This window comes from Entelurus aequoreus, linkage group LG10 (assembly GCF_033978785.1).
Source record: "Entelurus aequoreus isolate RoL-2023_Sb linkage group LG10, RoL_Eaeq_v1.1, whole genome shotgun sequence".
NCBI classification, from domain to species: Eukaryota; Metazoa; Chordata; class Actinopteri; order Syngnathiformes; family Syngnathidae; genus Entelurus; species Entelurus aequoreus.
The window spans coordinates 44,011,649-44,027,480 of record NC_084740.1 but is presented as its reverse complement, the minus strand read 5'-3'; the positions used below and the strand labels follow the sequence as shown (position 1 = coordinate 44,027,480).

At 36.6% G+C, this 15,832-nt stretch overlaps 1 protein-coding gene across 2 annotated transcripts in view; it reads right to left on the bottom strand.

Moving 5' to 3' along the window:
- Positions 1 to 1,764: 1,764 nt before the first annotated feature.
- Positions 1,765 to 15,832, bottom strand: part of bicra (BRD4 interacting chromatin remodeling complex associated protein) — a 57,827-nt gene continuing 43,759 nt past the window's right edge. For both annotated transcript variants that reach the window (XM_062060937.1, XM_062060938.1), the window contains 3 exons: positions 12,004 to 12,098; positions 11,838 to 11,943; positions 1,765 to 3,942 (listed from right to left, as the gene is read on the bottom strand). In XM_062060937.1, coding sequence (XP_061916921.1) covers positions 2,513 to 3,942; positions 11,838 to 11,943; positions 12,004 to 12,098 — 1,631 coding nt within the window. In that variant the 3' untranslated portion in view covers positions 1,765 to 2,512. The remainder of the gene's footprint in view (positions 3,943 to 11,837; positions 11,944 to 12,003; positions 12,099 to 15,832) is intronic.

Here is a 15,832-nt window from a genome sequence, read left to right as displayed (position 1 = left end):
GCGCTTCTTTGTTTACATTCCCGAAAGATGCAGTCAAGATGGAAGAACTCGGATAACAGAGACTCTAACCAGGAGGACTTTTGACTTCGATACACAGACGCCTGTAGAGAACTGGGACAACACAGACTCTTACCAGGATTACTTTGATTTGGATGACAAAGACGCAGACGTGCTACTGTGAGTATGCAGCTTTGGCTTCTAAACATTTGATCGCTTGACCGTATGTACGTAACTTTTTTAAAATATATAAGCTTTATGAACCTTGGGTTAGGTGAACGGTCTTTTGGGCTGAGTGATTGCGTGTGTTGATCAGGTGTTTGAATTGTATTGGCGTGTTCTATGGAGCTAGGAGCTAGCAGAGGAGCTAGGAGCTAGCGTAACAAACACGCAGGTGTTTTTATGCAGGATTAATTTGTGGCATGTTAAATATAAGCCTGGTTGTGTTGTGGCTAATAGAGTATATATATGTCTTGTGTTTATTTACTGTTGTAGTCATTCCCAGCTGAATATCAGGTCACCCCCGGCTCTCACAGCATCTTCCCTATCTGAATAGCTTCAACTCCCCACTAGTCCTTCACTTGCACTTTACTCATCCACAAATCTTTCATCCTCGCTCAAATTAATGGGGAAATTGTCGCTTTCTCGGTCCGAATCTCTCTCACTTCATGCGGCCATCATTGTAAACAATAGGGAACTTTGCGTATATGTTCAACTGACTACGTCACGCTACTTCCGGTAGGGGCAAGCCTTTTTTTTTATCAGATACCAAAAGTTGCAATCTTTATCGTCGTTGTTCTATACTAAATCCTTTCAGCAAAAATATGGCAATATCGCGAAATGATCAAGTATGACACATAGAATAGATCTGCTATCCCCGTTTAAATAAAAAAAATTCATTTCAGTAGGCCTTTAACAGCAATCAAGGTAAAAATTTAGTTTTTAAGTCCGAACATACTTTTTACACTTTAACAGAAATTAATAAATTAAAAAGTGTTTTTAAGTCAGAATATAAACATTGACTTATTTTTACACTTTAACAGCATTTAACAAGTTCAAAATAGTGTTTTTAAGTCTGAATATAAACAAATGTTCACTTCTTTTTACACTTTAACAGCAATTAACAAATTCAAAAGTGTTTTTAAGTCAGAGTTAAAACATTGTTGACTTCTTTTTACACTTTAACAGCAATTAACAATTTAACAAGTGTTTTTAAGTCAGAAAATATACACTGTTGATTTCTTTTTACACTTTAACAGCAATTAACAAGGTAAAAATAGTGTTTTTAAGTCAGAATATAAACAATGGTTAATATCTTTTTGCTCCCGGGTGACGACTTAAAAGCCAGGATGTTCCCTTGTAGCAAAGTGTTGACTTCTTTTTCCACTTGTGTGTCGGAATTCCGAAAGCCTTTTTTGAACACTGAATTTTGTGAACAGATTTTTTTTTTCTTTTTTACATCAAGTTATGCTGACAACTGTATTGAATAAAATACTAAATTTATAGATTTTTAAAAAATGTAATAAGATGCAATTATATTCATTGAAATCATTTTTTTAATAGAATAAAAATGTGTGTTTGAAAATGCATTTTGTTTAAATATACCGTTTTAAAATTCAGTGTGCAAAAATTCCAGTCAGTTCAGACTGAAGCAATGGATCTCAGAAGCAGCCAATAGGGGTGAAGTCTGCAGTCATGTGACCAAGTGAGACGACAGGAAGTGCCTCCTGCGTCTGGCGGACAAACGAAGACGAGGTCGGCTTTGATTCATAAAAGAAGCAGGGTTTAATTTACAGTTTTACTAAATGTACATTTGTTTTTTGTTTTTTAAAAAGTATCCTTATACACAATAAATACAATACAAAATTAATCTGTAATACTATACTTCAAATTCTTTTTTTGTACATTATTATTGTTCCTTTTCTCTCGTTTGGATGCTCGTGCGGCGTGGCGCTTGTCCGGCAGGCTTAAATAAAGGAGGGGAGGAGTCATGTGGGGGAGGGGAGGAGTCATGCATGGGAACAGAGAAGTCATGTAAGAGAGTGGTGGAGTCATGTAGGGGAGGGGCCATGAGGGGAGGAGTCACGTGGGGGAGGGGAGGAGCCATGCAGGGGAAAAGAGAAGTCATGTAAGAGAGTGATGGAGTCATGTAGGGGAGGGGTCATGTAGGAGGAGGGAGGAGTCATGTAGGAGGAGGGAGGGGTCATGTAGTGATGAGCCTGGCCTGCCCCCTGCTGGCCCAAAGCGATCATTGCGGCGTGAACAGCAACTTTGTCACATTGGGCTTGATTTCAACACAAGTTGTTGAAAGGAGGCGGGGCCAACGTGGGGGCGGGAAGGAATGTGGTCAAAGGTCAGGGGTCACGGGGTGGACAAAAAGACGCTAGCCGGCCGGACAAGACAGGCAGCCATCTTGGCAGAGTCCCAGTGCCCGCCCGCACCGGGCGTGTCTCCCGGGCGCCCCCCTCCCCCCACTCGCCCGTCAGTCCAGTCCGGGGCCGGGCGGGGGGGTCCGTTATCTGCTCTGAGTCTGCGGCACCAGGCTGCCGTTGTGGCCGCGACCACCGACCTGAGGGTGCTGGGCCAGCGAGGACGAGGAGGAGGCGGCGGGCGAGGACGCGGGTCTGTGGGGCGGGTTCTGGTGCGTGCGGCCGCCCTTGTGGCGGTGGCCGCGCGGCGCAGGCTCCTGCTGCAGGTTGAGGATGCTGTCGATGGCGCACTGCAGGTGCTGGTTCAGAGAGTCGTCGGGGGGGCTGCCGCTGGAGAAGCTGGCGTTGTCCATGTCGGGCGAGTCCGACTTGCAGCGCTTGGCGGGGAGCAGCGAGTCGCGCGGGACCTCCGGGGACGGGGGCCCCGGCGCGTGCTGGTCCACGCGGAAGGTCCCGGCTTGCCTGGGTTTGTGTTTGCCGCTCGTTCGCTTGTATTTGGCGAAGTCGCCGTCCTGCTCGGGGCGCTCCTCCCCCTCCCGGTCCAGGTGGTGCGGGAGGTGGCCCTTCAGGCCGTGGTTGAAGACTTGGTCCAGGCCTCTCTTCTCCACCTTCACGCTCGCTATGACTGTTCGCTCGTGCGCGGCGGAGGGTGGCGACGGCGCGGGGTAGGACACCGTGTCGTCGCCACCGCCCGGGACGCCCGGCCTGACTCGTGGACTCACGTTCTCCCGGTAGGTCTTTCTGAGGGGGAGGCGGCAGGTGGTCTGGGAGGGTCGGGCGGTGGAGGCCGGGTTGTGGTCCAAGGTGCCGTTCATTTGCACGGAAGGCGCGGCGGGCGGGGCTCTCGGGGGTGGGGTGGACTGGGTGGACGGCGCGGCGGAGGACAACGGCGACTGGGTTCTGATGATGGCGGCGGGCGGCGTCGACGGAGGGAGAGATTTGGGGGTCTCAGGCTGAGAGGTGTGCACGGGGTCTAAGGCGGTGTTGTGGACCACCTTACTGAAGCCGGTCTGGTCCTGCTTGATCTTCAGCTTCAAGCCGATCCTCCTGCGCGCCTCGTAGGTCTTGATAGGCGGCTTGCTAGTCCTCTGCGGCAGCGCGTCCTCGTCCTCCTCCGCCATTTGAGACTTGGAGGAGAACAAGGAGGAGCGAGTGTAGGAGCTCTGACTGACCGCCTCAGACCCCACTGGCGCCGGCGGGCAGCTGCTGGACCACGACACCGAGGCCCCGCCCCCACCTTGTTTTATTACCAGTTTCGTCGGGGGGAAGGAGGCCGTAGCAGGCGGGGTGGCGACAGGCGCGGGGGTCGGTGCTGGAGTGGGGGTGGCCGGTGCAGCTTTCGGGGCCACGTGCGAAGTAAGGGCAGGGGCAGGAGGTGGAGGTTCCGCGGGTGGAGCCGGGGCCGGGGCGGCAGCAGCTGGAGGCGGGGCCGTGCTGGCGGCGGGCTCGGGCAGAGGCGACTTCTGTTGGGAAGACGCTAAACTCTCCAGCAGGCGAGCGTTTGCCAAAAACTCCTCTGCAAACAGAAAACATGCTTTAGTCCAAAGTCAAAGCAAATAGATTTCATCAAAGACACTGAATAGTTGTGTTATTGTTTGTGCTACGGCGCCATCTTTTGGACAAGGTAGCTCACTGCAGGTGCTGCTGGGTGAATGGGAATTCCTGCTGTTTAAAGCTTTGAACCGGAAGTAGGGATGTCCGATAATGGCTTTTTGCCGATATCCGATATTGTCCAACTCTTTAATTACCGATACCGATATCAACCGATATATACAGTCGTGGAATTAACACATTATTATGCCTAATTTGGACAACCAGGTATGGTGAAGATAAGGTACTTTTTAAAAAAATGAATCAAATAAAATAAGATAAATAAATTGAAAACATTTTCTTGAATAAAAAGAAAGTAAAACAATATAATAACAGTTACATAGAAACTAGTAATTAATGAAAATTTGTAAAATTAACTGTTAAAGGTTAGTACTATTAGTGGAGCAGCAGCACGCACAATCATGTGTGCTTACGGACTGTATCCCTTGCAGACTGTATTGATATATATTGATATATAATGTAGGAACCAGAATATTAATAACAGAAGGAAACAACCCTTTTGTGTGAATGAGTGTAAATGGGGGAGGGAGGTTTTTTGGGTTGGTGCACTAATTGTAAGTGTATCTTGTGTTTTTTATGTGGATTTAATTTTTTTTTTTTAAATAAACGGGTTGGTGCACTAATTGTAAGTGTATCTTGTGTTTTTTATGTGGATTTAATTTTTAAAAAACAAAAACGATACTGATAATAAAAAAAACGATACCGATAATTTCCGATATTACATTTTAACGCATTTATCGGCCGATAATATCGGCAGACCGATATTATCGGACATCTCTAACCGGAAGTACAAGTGCCGTACTGCATTCTCGCCGTCCATAACGTTTCTACTCGTATGGATCCTTCATCCGTCACTCCAAGCAACGTTTGTAAGTTTTACAATATAACTAAAACTATTCTTACTCACTAAAGCGTCCCATGTGTGTTGTCTTTGGGAGTGTTTACATGCACGTCGTAATGTAATCAAACTAGCGTCGTTAGCATTAGCTAATAGTGTCTGTGTTAGTATTATTAACTTACAACATTATTGTTTCACTTTCACAAATTCCTCAGTAAATTCACCAAAACGTCAGCGTGGAGTTATTGAGTCTGTTTAACTGATTGGAGAGCTAGCTTGCGCAGCTAGTGGGTCCATGACCATGACTTCTGTTTTGTTTGATCATCCGTTTTACTGCCCTGTTACAGACAGCATTTGGAAACAATTAAGGTATGTAAATAAACATTTCAGTGTAAATAAGTCATGTCACAACATTTATATCTGCCACTTTTAGTCCGGTGTGACTAATATGTGCCATTTTTGAAAATTGCTTTATTTAGTGGGTGCCGTTTTTATATTGGTGCGCTCTATAGTCCGTAAAATCCAGTACTTATTTCCACCTCTTGTGTGTGGCCAACAAGATGTGTTTTAGTGTAGTAGTTTATCTTCTAAAGCAGGGGTGTCCAAAGTGCGGCCCGCAGCTCATTGTTTACCGGCCCGCCACACATTCTGGAAATACTATTGTAAAAATAAAAAAGAACATGAAAAAAAGTGGAATGAGGTGAAATCTAACGAGAAAAAGTTGCAATGTTGACACAAAAGCTGCCATGCAGGCTGTTTTCTTTTCTTTTGTCTTTCTTCATTTTTCTTTTTTTGCCATTGAAAAAAAATAATAATAATGACAAAAAATCCATGTTATAATGAATTATTTTCAGGGCTCCAATTACTTCAAATATTTCACTTTAAAATGCTTTATGTGGTAAATATTGCCTATGTTGTGTAGTAGCCATATAAAAACATCAAAGTTTTCTTTGACAAAAGCGCATAAAACAAACAAAATAATAGTTCCAGCATAAAATGGACAGATAAGTGTTGAAAGTCAAAGAAAAACCTGATAAAAATGTATCACTTTATGAGTGGGGCACCTTTTGGATCCCAAATATATTTAGTGATTTTTTTATTGATCTTTTCACTGTGATTACTCAAAAATAGGAAAGAATTAAAATCAATGGTGTCCTGCATTATTGATCTTTTAGGGCTCTAATTACTAAATACTGCATATTTCAGTTTTACTATAAAAAAAACTAAGTTGTTTTTGACAGAAAAGCCATAAAACCTAGGCATGTCCGATAATGGCTTTTTGCCGATATCCGATATTCCGATATTGTCCAACTCTTTAATTACCGATACCGATATCAACCGATATATGCAGTCGTGGAATTAACACATTATTATGCCTAATTTGGACAACCAGGTATGGTGAAGATAAGGTACTTAAAAAAATAAAAAATAATAAGATAACTAAATTAAAAACATTTTCTTGAATAAAAAAGAAAGTAAAAGAATATAAAAACAGTTACATAGAAACTAGTAATTGATGAAAATGAGTAAAATTAACTGTTAAAGGTTAGTACTATTAGTGGAGCAGCAGCACGCACAATCATGTGTGCTTACGGACTGTATCCCTTGCATACTGTATTGATGTATATTGATATATAATGTAGGAACCAGAATATTGATAACAGAAAGAAATGGGGGAGGGAGGTTTTTTGGGTTGGTGCACTAATTGTAAGTGTATCTTGTGTTTTTTATGTTCATTTAATAATTTTTTTTTTTAAAAACACAAAAAAACCGATACAGATAATAAAAAAACGATACCGATAATTTCCGATATTACATTTTAACGCATTTATCGGCCGATAATATCGGCAGGCCGATATTATCGGACATCCCTAATAAAACCTTTTTTTTTAATTTGTATTACTTTATATCAACTTGAAGTTGATATAGAGATTTACTGTAAGCGTTAAATAATTTTAAAAAAATAATAATCTGACTTATTTTTAACATTTTAATGACTGAGACCCTTTATGGTCCCCGGGACCCCTAAAGGTAAAATAAATAAAAAAAAGGCATATATTTTGTTATGGTTTGAAAATGAAAAATATCAAAATGGCCCCCACATGCTTTAATTTTTCCGTGTGCGGCCCTCAGTGGAAAAAGTTTGGACACCCCCGTTCTAAAATAAGTGAGTGGTGTTAATAATAATAATTAGGGATGTCCGATAATATCGGCCTGCCGATATTATCGGCCGATAAATGCGTTAAAATGTAATATCGGAAATTATCGGTATCGTTTTTTTTATTATCTGTATCGTTTTTTGTTTTTGTTTTTGTTTTTATTAAATGAACATAAAAAACACAAGATACACTTACAATTAGTGCACCAACCCAAAAAACCTCCCTCCCCCCATTTCTTTCTGTTATCAATATTCTGGTTCCTACATTATATATCAATATATATCAATACAGTCTGCAAGGGATACAGTCCGTAAGCACACATGATTGTGTGTGCTGCTGCTCCACTAATAATACTAACCTTTAACAGTTAATTTTTCTCATTTTCATTAATTACTAGTTTCTATGTAACTGTTTTTATATTGTTTTACTTTATTTTTTATTCAAAAATTTTTTTTTAATTTAGTTATCTTATTTTATTATTTTTTTAAAAAAGTACCTTATCTTCACCATACCTGGTTGTCCAAATTAGGCATAATAATGTGTTAATTCCACGACTGCATATATCGGTTGATATCGGTATCAGTTGATATCGGTATCGGTAATTAAAGAGTTGGACAATATCGGAATATCGGATATCGGCAAAAAGCCATTATCGGACATCCCTAATAATAATAATAATAATAATAGTGATTGTGTGCTTGCACTCCAATCCTGTTATTAACTACTCAGTCTAAATCAGGAGTTTCCAAACTTTGTCCTTTTTTTTTCTTCCATGCCTTTTTCATGTCAAAAACACAAACATGCAACATTTTCCCCAACAAATATGTCATAATGGAATATTTGATGTGAAGTAATTGGAGCCTTCAATCATTTATAACAATATTGATTTTAATTATTATTATTTTTTGAGCAATGACAGTTGATTTTAGTCCGACTACAATTCTCATGATCTAAAAGGGCCTTACTCATAAAAGTGTTGTCATATATTACTTTTATTTTCAAGGCTTAAATCTCGAGATTAACTTCAGATCTATCCAGCCATATAAAGTTGTCTTTATTTTTTTAAATTCACTTCTAGTTGAAAAAACTAAACAAAAAAAACGTTTTTTTATGTTTTTTTTACCACTTTTTTTTTTGTTTTTTTAGAACAGTTTAAAAAAAAAGATCTACACTTCCGTCATCCAGAAGGACGCACTCATAAAAGTGTTGACCTCAGATCTATCCATCAATTATAAGTGTTGCTGGGTTTTTTTATGTCTTAAGCCCTTTTAGTCAGAAAAAAAACTTGTTTATGGCAAATACACCAAATATGAAATATTTTCCACTAAAAACATTTCAAAGTGGAATATTTGATGTGAAGTAATTGGAGCCTTAAATATCTCAATAATTCATAACATTTATTTGAATTTTTATTATTTTTGGAGCAATGACAGAGAAAATAAGTCAAGACTAAAATTCTCAGGGATCCAAAAGGGCCCCCACTCATAAAAGTGTTACGTCATATTTAAATTTTTTTTTTTTACTTTCAATCTCTAGATCAACTTCAGATGTGTGGATATAAAATGTTTTTTTAGGTTATGCTCTTTTTGTAAAAAGTTTTTTTTTTATAGCAAAAACACTGGATTTAGTATTGTTTTTTGAGCAATTACATTAAAAAAATTTTTAAAAAAGGGAGACTAAAAAGTCTCAGGGATCCAAAAGGAGCGACTCATAAAAGTGTTAAAAAAAAAATCATATCATTTTTTTACTTCCACATTTCAGATCTACATGTCAATTGTGACTTTTTATTATTTTTAGTAGCGTTTTTTTTGCCCTTTTTAATCAATATTTCCCCCCATAATATGTAAAAGTGTAATATTAGAAGTGAAGTGATTGGAGCCTTAAATATGTTAATAATTCATAACAATGTTGATTTTAATTATTATTTTTTAGACAATGACAGGTTTTAGGAAAAAATAAATCACACTAAAATTCTGAGGGTCCAAAAGGGCCCCCACTCATATATTATGTGATATTTGATGACCCGTCGATTATGACTTTTTATTGTTTTTAGTGGGGTTTTTTGGTTAGTTTTTTGCCCTTTTTGTCAATATTTTCCCCTAAAACTATTTCAAAGTGGAATATTAGATGTGAAGTAATTGGTCAATAATTCATTACATTGATTTGAATTATCATATTTGGAACAATGACAGTTTTTAGAAAAAAATTCACAGTAAAATTCTCAGGGTCTAAAAGGGCCCCCACTCATAAAAGTGTTACGTCATATTTAAATGTTTTTTTTTTACTTTCAATCTCTAGATCAACTTTAGATGTGTGGATATAAATGTTTTTTATGTTATCCTCTTTTTGTAAAAAGTCTTTTTATAGCAAAAACACTAATTATTATTGTTTTTTGAGCAGTGACATTTATTAATAAGGGATCCAAAAGGAGCGACTCATAAAAGTGTTCAAAATAAATCATATAAAGAAGTTTTTTACTTCCACATTTCAGATCTACCCATCAATTATGATTTTTTATTATTTTTAGTGGTTTTCTTTTGCCTTTTATCAATATTTCCCCCCAAAAGTATGTGAAAGTGTTATATTAGAAGTGAAGTCATTGGAGCCTTACATATGTTAATAACTCATAACAACGTTAATTTTAATTATTATTATTTTTTAAACAATGACAGGTTTTAGGAGAAAAAAAAAATCACACTCAAATTCTGAGGGTCCAAAAGGGCCCCCACTCATTTATTATGTGATATTTGATGTGAAGTAATTGGAGCCTTAAATATGTCAATAATTCATAACATTGATTTGAATTATCATCATTTTTGGAGCAATGACAGTTTTTAGAAAAAAAAGTCAGACTAAAATTCTCAGGGTCCAAAAGGGCCCCCACTCATAAAAGTGTTGCGTCATATTGAAATTGATTTTTTTTTTTTAACTTTCAATCTCTAGATCAACTTCAGATGTGCGGATATAAAATGTTTATTATGTTATGCTCTTTTGGTAAAAAGTAAAAACACTTTATTGTATTATTGTTTTTTGAGCAATGATGTTTATTTATAATAAAAACGAGACTAAAAAGTATCAGGGATCCAAAAGGAGCGACTCATAAAAGTGTTGAAAATAAATCATATAAAGACGTTTTTTACTTTCACATTTCAGATCTACCCGTCAATTATGACTTTTTATTGTTTTTAGTGGGGTTTTTTGGTTAGTTTTTTGTCAATATTTTCCCCTCAAACTATTTAAAAGTGGAATATTAGATGTGAAGTCATTGGTCAATAATTCATAACATTGATTTGAATTATCATATTTGGAACAATGACAGTTTTTAGAAAAAAATTCACAGTAAAATTCTCATGGTCTAAAAGGGCCCCCACTCATAAAAGTGTTACGTCATATTTAAATTTATTTTTTTTAAACTTTCAATCTCCGGATCAACTTTAGATGTGTGGATAGAAATGTTTTTTAAGTTATGCTCTTTTTGTAAAAAGTCTTTTTATAGCAAAAACACTAATTATTATTGTTTTTTTAGCAGTGACATTTATTAATAAGGGATCCAAAAGGAGCGACTCATAAAAGTGTTAAAAATAAATCATATAAAGAACTTCTTTACTTCCACATTTCAGATCTACCCATCAATTATGACTTTTTATTATTTTTAGTGGTTTTCTTTTGCCTTTTATCAATATTTCCCCCCAAAAAAATGTAAAAGTGTAATATTAGAAGTGAAGTCATTGGAGCCTTAAATATGTTAATAATTCATAACAACGTTGATTTTAATTATTATTATTTTTTAAACAATGACAGGTTTTAGGAAAAAAAAAAATCACACTCAAATTCTGAGGGTCCAAAAGGGCCCCCACTCATATATTATGTGATATTTGATGTGAAGTAATTGGAGCCTTAAATATGTCAATAATTCATAACATTGATTTGAATTATCATCATTTTTGGAGCAATGACAGTTTTTAGAAAAAAAAGTCAGACTAAAATTCTCAGGGTCCAAAAGGGCCCCAACTCATAAAAGTGTTGCGTCATATTGAAATTCATTTTTTTTTTAACTTTCAATCTCTAGATCAACTTCAGATGTGCGGACATAAAATGTTTATTATGTTATGCTCTTTTGGTAAAAAGTATTTTTATAGCAAAAACACTTAATTGTATTATTGTTTTTTGAGCAATGACGTTTATTTATAATAAAAACAAGACTAAAAAAAGTATCAGGGATCCAAAAGGAGCGACTCATAAAAGTGTTAAAAAAAGTCATATAAATAAGTTTTTTACTTTCACATTTCAGATCTACCCGTCGATTATGACTTTTTATTGTTTTTAGTGGGGTTTTTTTGGTTAGTTTTTTGTCAATATTTTCCCCTCAAACTATTTAAAAGTGGAATATTAGATGTGAAGTAATTGGTCAATAATTCATAACATTGATTTGAATGATCATATTTGGAACAATGACAGTTTTTAGAAAAAAATTCACAGGGTCTAAAAGGGCCCCGACTCATAAAAGTGTTACGTCATATTTAAATGTATTTTTTTTAAACTTTCAATCTCCGGATCAACTTTAGATGTGTGGATAGAAATGTTTTTTATGTTATGCTCTTTTTGTAAAAAGTCTTTTTATAGCAAAAACACTAATTATTATTGTTTTTTGAGCAGTGACATTTATTTAAAAAGGGATCCAAAAGGAGCGACTCATAAAAGTGTTAAAAATAAATCATATAAAGAAGTTTTTTACTGTCACATTTCAGAGCTACCCATCAATTATGACTTTTTATTATTTTGAATTAGTTTTGTAGGTCCTACCTGGTCTTTCTTTGGCCAAAATCCTGTCCTGGCTTATAGCGAGCTTCTCCTCCTGGATGAACATGCGGTCGATCATCACCATCTCTGCCGAGGGCCCCAGTCTCTGCTGCAGGGCCCAAACACATGGGGTCAGCGAGGGAGGTGGGGTTGAGGTCTGGGGACTCACCTTGGACTCGGTGAAGAGCAGGTGTCGGTATTTGTCCAGCATGGCTTGTGTCCTCTTCAGCAGCTGGCAGGAGACCGTCTCAAACTCCTCATCCACTGTGCACAGGACAATTGTCAACGTTCGAACATCAGCATGCTAGCTTTGTTGCAGATATACACCTCAGCTTCTAATATAAAATGACTTGACGAATAATACCTGTTAGCATGCTGACTGCTTTAAGCTAATTTTGCAGGTATACGCCTCAGCGTCAAATATTTTATGACATGACAAATGATACCTGTTCGAATGCTAACGTTAGAATGCTAGCTTTTTTAAGTTAATTTTGTACGTTCACACCAAAGTCATATTTTGGTACTTGACTCATGTTACAGTTACCATTTTCGCATGCTAACGTTAGTGTCAGGTTCGAACACTGATGACATCTATTAAACAAGACAAGAAGCAAGGAATCAAACAGAGACAGAATTCAATTTGGCTCAGTGAGGAGAAACGTGTACATCTGTACCCTTGCACAGTGTCATTACGCTCTGCCGAAAGATTGTACGCCTCCTCTTTTATTTGGACTTTCCCTGATTACATGGCAACAGCTGTTTCTAAAGGGACCGGGGTCGTAAACAGCCATCGCCTTTGATTACAAAACAGTTCAAAAGAAAAGGTCGGTTCAAAGAAAAGGTCGTAAAAAAGTTCAAAGAAGAGGTGCCTGGAACTTGGGCAGATCCTGCTTTCTCTCCGCTTTGTAGTTCTCGGGTCAAAACAAAATCTTTCTTTTGATTACAATACATCAAAGAAACAGAACACCTTCATGTTGCTTCCCATCCTACACAGTGGAGTTTTACAAGCCTTCTTCTTGGTAGGATCAAAGATGTGATAACTTACATACAATTATTCTGACAGTTAGCATACTAGATTTTTTTCAGCTAATTTAACAGGTGTACACCTCAGTGTCAAATATTTTGTGCCTTAACATATAATACCTGTTAGAATGCTAACATTAGCATGGTAGCTTGTTTAAGCTAACTTTGCAAGTTCACACCTCAGTCATATTTTGGTACCTGATGCATGTTAACATTAGCGGGTTAATCCATTTTTTCCAGTTACACAACTCAGAGTAATATATTTTGGTACTTTAACGCATGTTACAGTTGGCATTTTAGCATTTTCTCGCTAATTTAACAGGTATACACCTCAGCGTCAAATATTTTGTGACTCGACAAATGATACCTGTTAGTGTGCTAGATGTTTTAAAGCAAATTTTGTAAGTTTACCCCTCAGTCATATTTTGGTACTTGGTGCATGTTAACGTTAGTTAGCAGGTTAGCATTCTAAACCATTTTTTCCGGTTACACAACTCAGAGTAACATATTTTGGTACTTTAACGCATGTTACAGTTGGCATTTTCTCGCTAATTTAACAGGTATATATAATTTTGTACATTAAATAAATAAATAAATATTTATTTATCATAATTATAATTAATAATTATAATAATTATAAATAAATATAAATATAAATATAATATAATATAAATATAATTATAAATAATTATATTTATTTATTTATTTATTAATATTTATTTATAATTTTGTACGTTCACACCTCAGTCATATTTTGGTACTTGACTCATGTTAGTTACCATTTTCGCATGCTAACATTAGCATACTAGATTTTTTTCAGCTAATTTAGCAGGTGTACACCTCAGTGTCAAATATTTTTTGGCTTGACAAATAATACCTTTTAGAATGCTAACATTAGCATGGTAGCTTTTTTAAGCTAATTTTGCAAGTTCACACTTCAGTCATATTTTGGTACTTTAACGCATGTTACAGTTGGCATTTTAGGATTTTCTCGCTAATTTAACAGGTATACACCTCAGCGTCAAATATTTTGTGACTCGACAAATGATACCTGTTAGAATGCTAAGTTAGTATGCTAGATGTTTTAAAGCCAATTTTGTAAGTTTACCCCTCAGTCATATTTTGGTACTTGACTCATGTTAACGTTAGCAGGTTAGCATTCTAAATCATTTTTTCCGGTTACACAACTCAAAGTAATATATTTTGGTACTTTAACGCATGCTACAGTTGGCATTTTCTCACTAATTTAACAAGTGTACACCTCAGTGTCAAATATTTTGTGACTCAACAAATGATACCTGTTCGAATGCTAACGTAAGTATGCTAGATTTTTTAAGCTAATTTTGCAAGTTCACACCTCAGTCATATTTTGGTACTTGACTCATGTTACAGTTAGCATTTTAGCATGCTAACATTAGCATACTACATTTTTTTCAGCTAAGTTAGCAGGTGTACACCTCGGTGTCAAATATTTTGTGACTCGACAAATGATACCTGTTAGAATGCTAAGTTAGTATGCTAGATGTTTCAAAGCAAATTTTGTAAATTTACCCCTCAGTCATATTTTGGTACTTGACTCAAGTTACAGTTAGCATTTTAGCATGCTAACATTAGCATACTAAACATTTTTCAGCTAATTTAGCAGGTGTACACCTCAGTGTCAAATATTTTGTGACTCGACAAATGATACCTGTTAGAATGCTAAGTTAGTATGCTAGATGTTTCAAAGCAAATTTTGTAAATTTACCCCTCAGTCATATTTTGGTACTTGACTCATGTTACAGTTAGCGTTTTAGCATGCTAACATTAGCATACTACATTTTTTTCAGCTAATTTAGCAGATGTACACCTCGGTGTCAAATATTTTGTGACTCGACAAATGATACCTGTTAGAATGCTAAGTTAGTATGCTAGATGTTTCAAAGCAAATTTTGTAAGTTTACCCCTCAGTCATATTTTGGTACTTGACTCATGTTACAGTTAGCATTTTAGCATGCTAACATTAGCATACTAAAAAATTTTCAGCTAATTTTGCAGGTGTACACCTCAGTGTCAAATATTTTGTGACTCGACAAATGATACCTGTTAGAATGCTAAGTTAGTATGCTAGATGTTTCAAAGCAAATTGTGTAAATTTACCCCTCAGTCATATTTTGGTACTTGACTCATGTTACAATTACCATTTTAGCATGCTAACATTAGCATACTAATTTTTTTTCAGCTAATTTAGCAGGTGTACACCTCGGTGTCAAATATTTTGTGACTCGACAAATGATACCTGTTAGAATGCTAAGTTAGTATGCTAGATGTTTCAAAGCAAATTTTATAAGTTTACCCCTCAGTCATATTTTGGTACTTGACTCATGTTACAGTTAGGAGTTTAGCAAGCTAACATTAGCATACTACATTTTTTTCAGCTAATTTAGCAGGTGTACACCTCAGCGTTAAATATTTTGTGACCTGACGAATGATCGCTGTTAGCATTCTAACGTTAGTATGTTGGCAAACATTAACATACTAGATTTACACCTCAGTGTCATATAGGGATGTCCGATAATGGCTTTTTGCCGATATCTGATATTCCGATATTGTCCAACTCTTTAATTAGCGATACCGATATCAACCGATACCGATATGAACCGATACATGCAGTCGTGGAATTAACACATTATTATGCCTAATTTGGCCAACCAGGTATGGTGAAGATAAGGTACTTTTTTAAAAAAATGATAAAATAAGATAACTAAATTAAAAAACATTTCTTGAATAAAAAAGAAAGTAAAACAATATAAAAACAGTTACATAGAAACTAGTAATTAATGAAAATGAGTAAAATTAACTGTTAAAGGTTAGTACTATTAGTGGACCAGCAGCACGCACAATCATGTGTGCTTACGGACTGTATCCCTTGCAGACTGTGTTGATATATAATGTAGGAACCAGAATATTGATAACAGAAAGAAATGGGGGGAGGG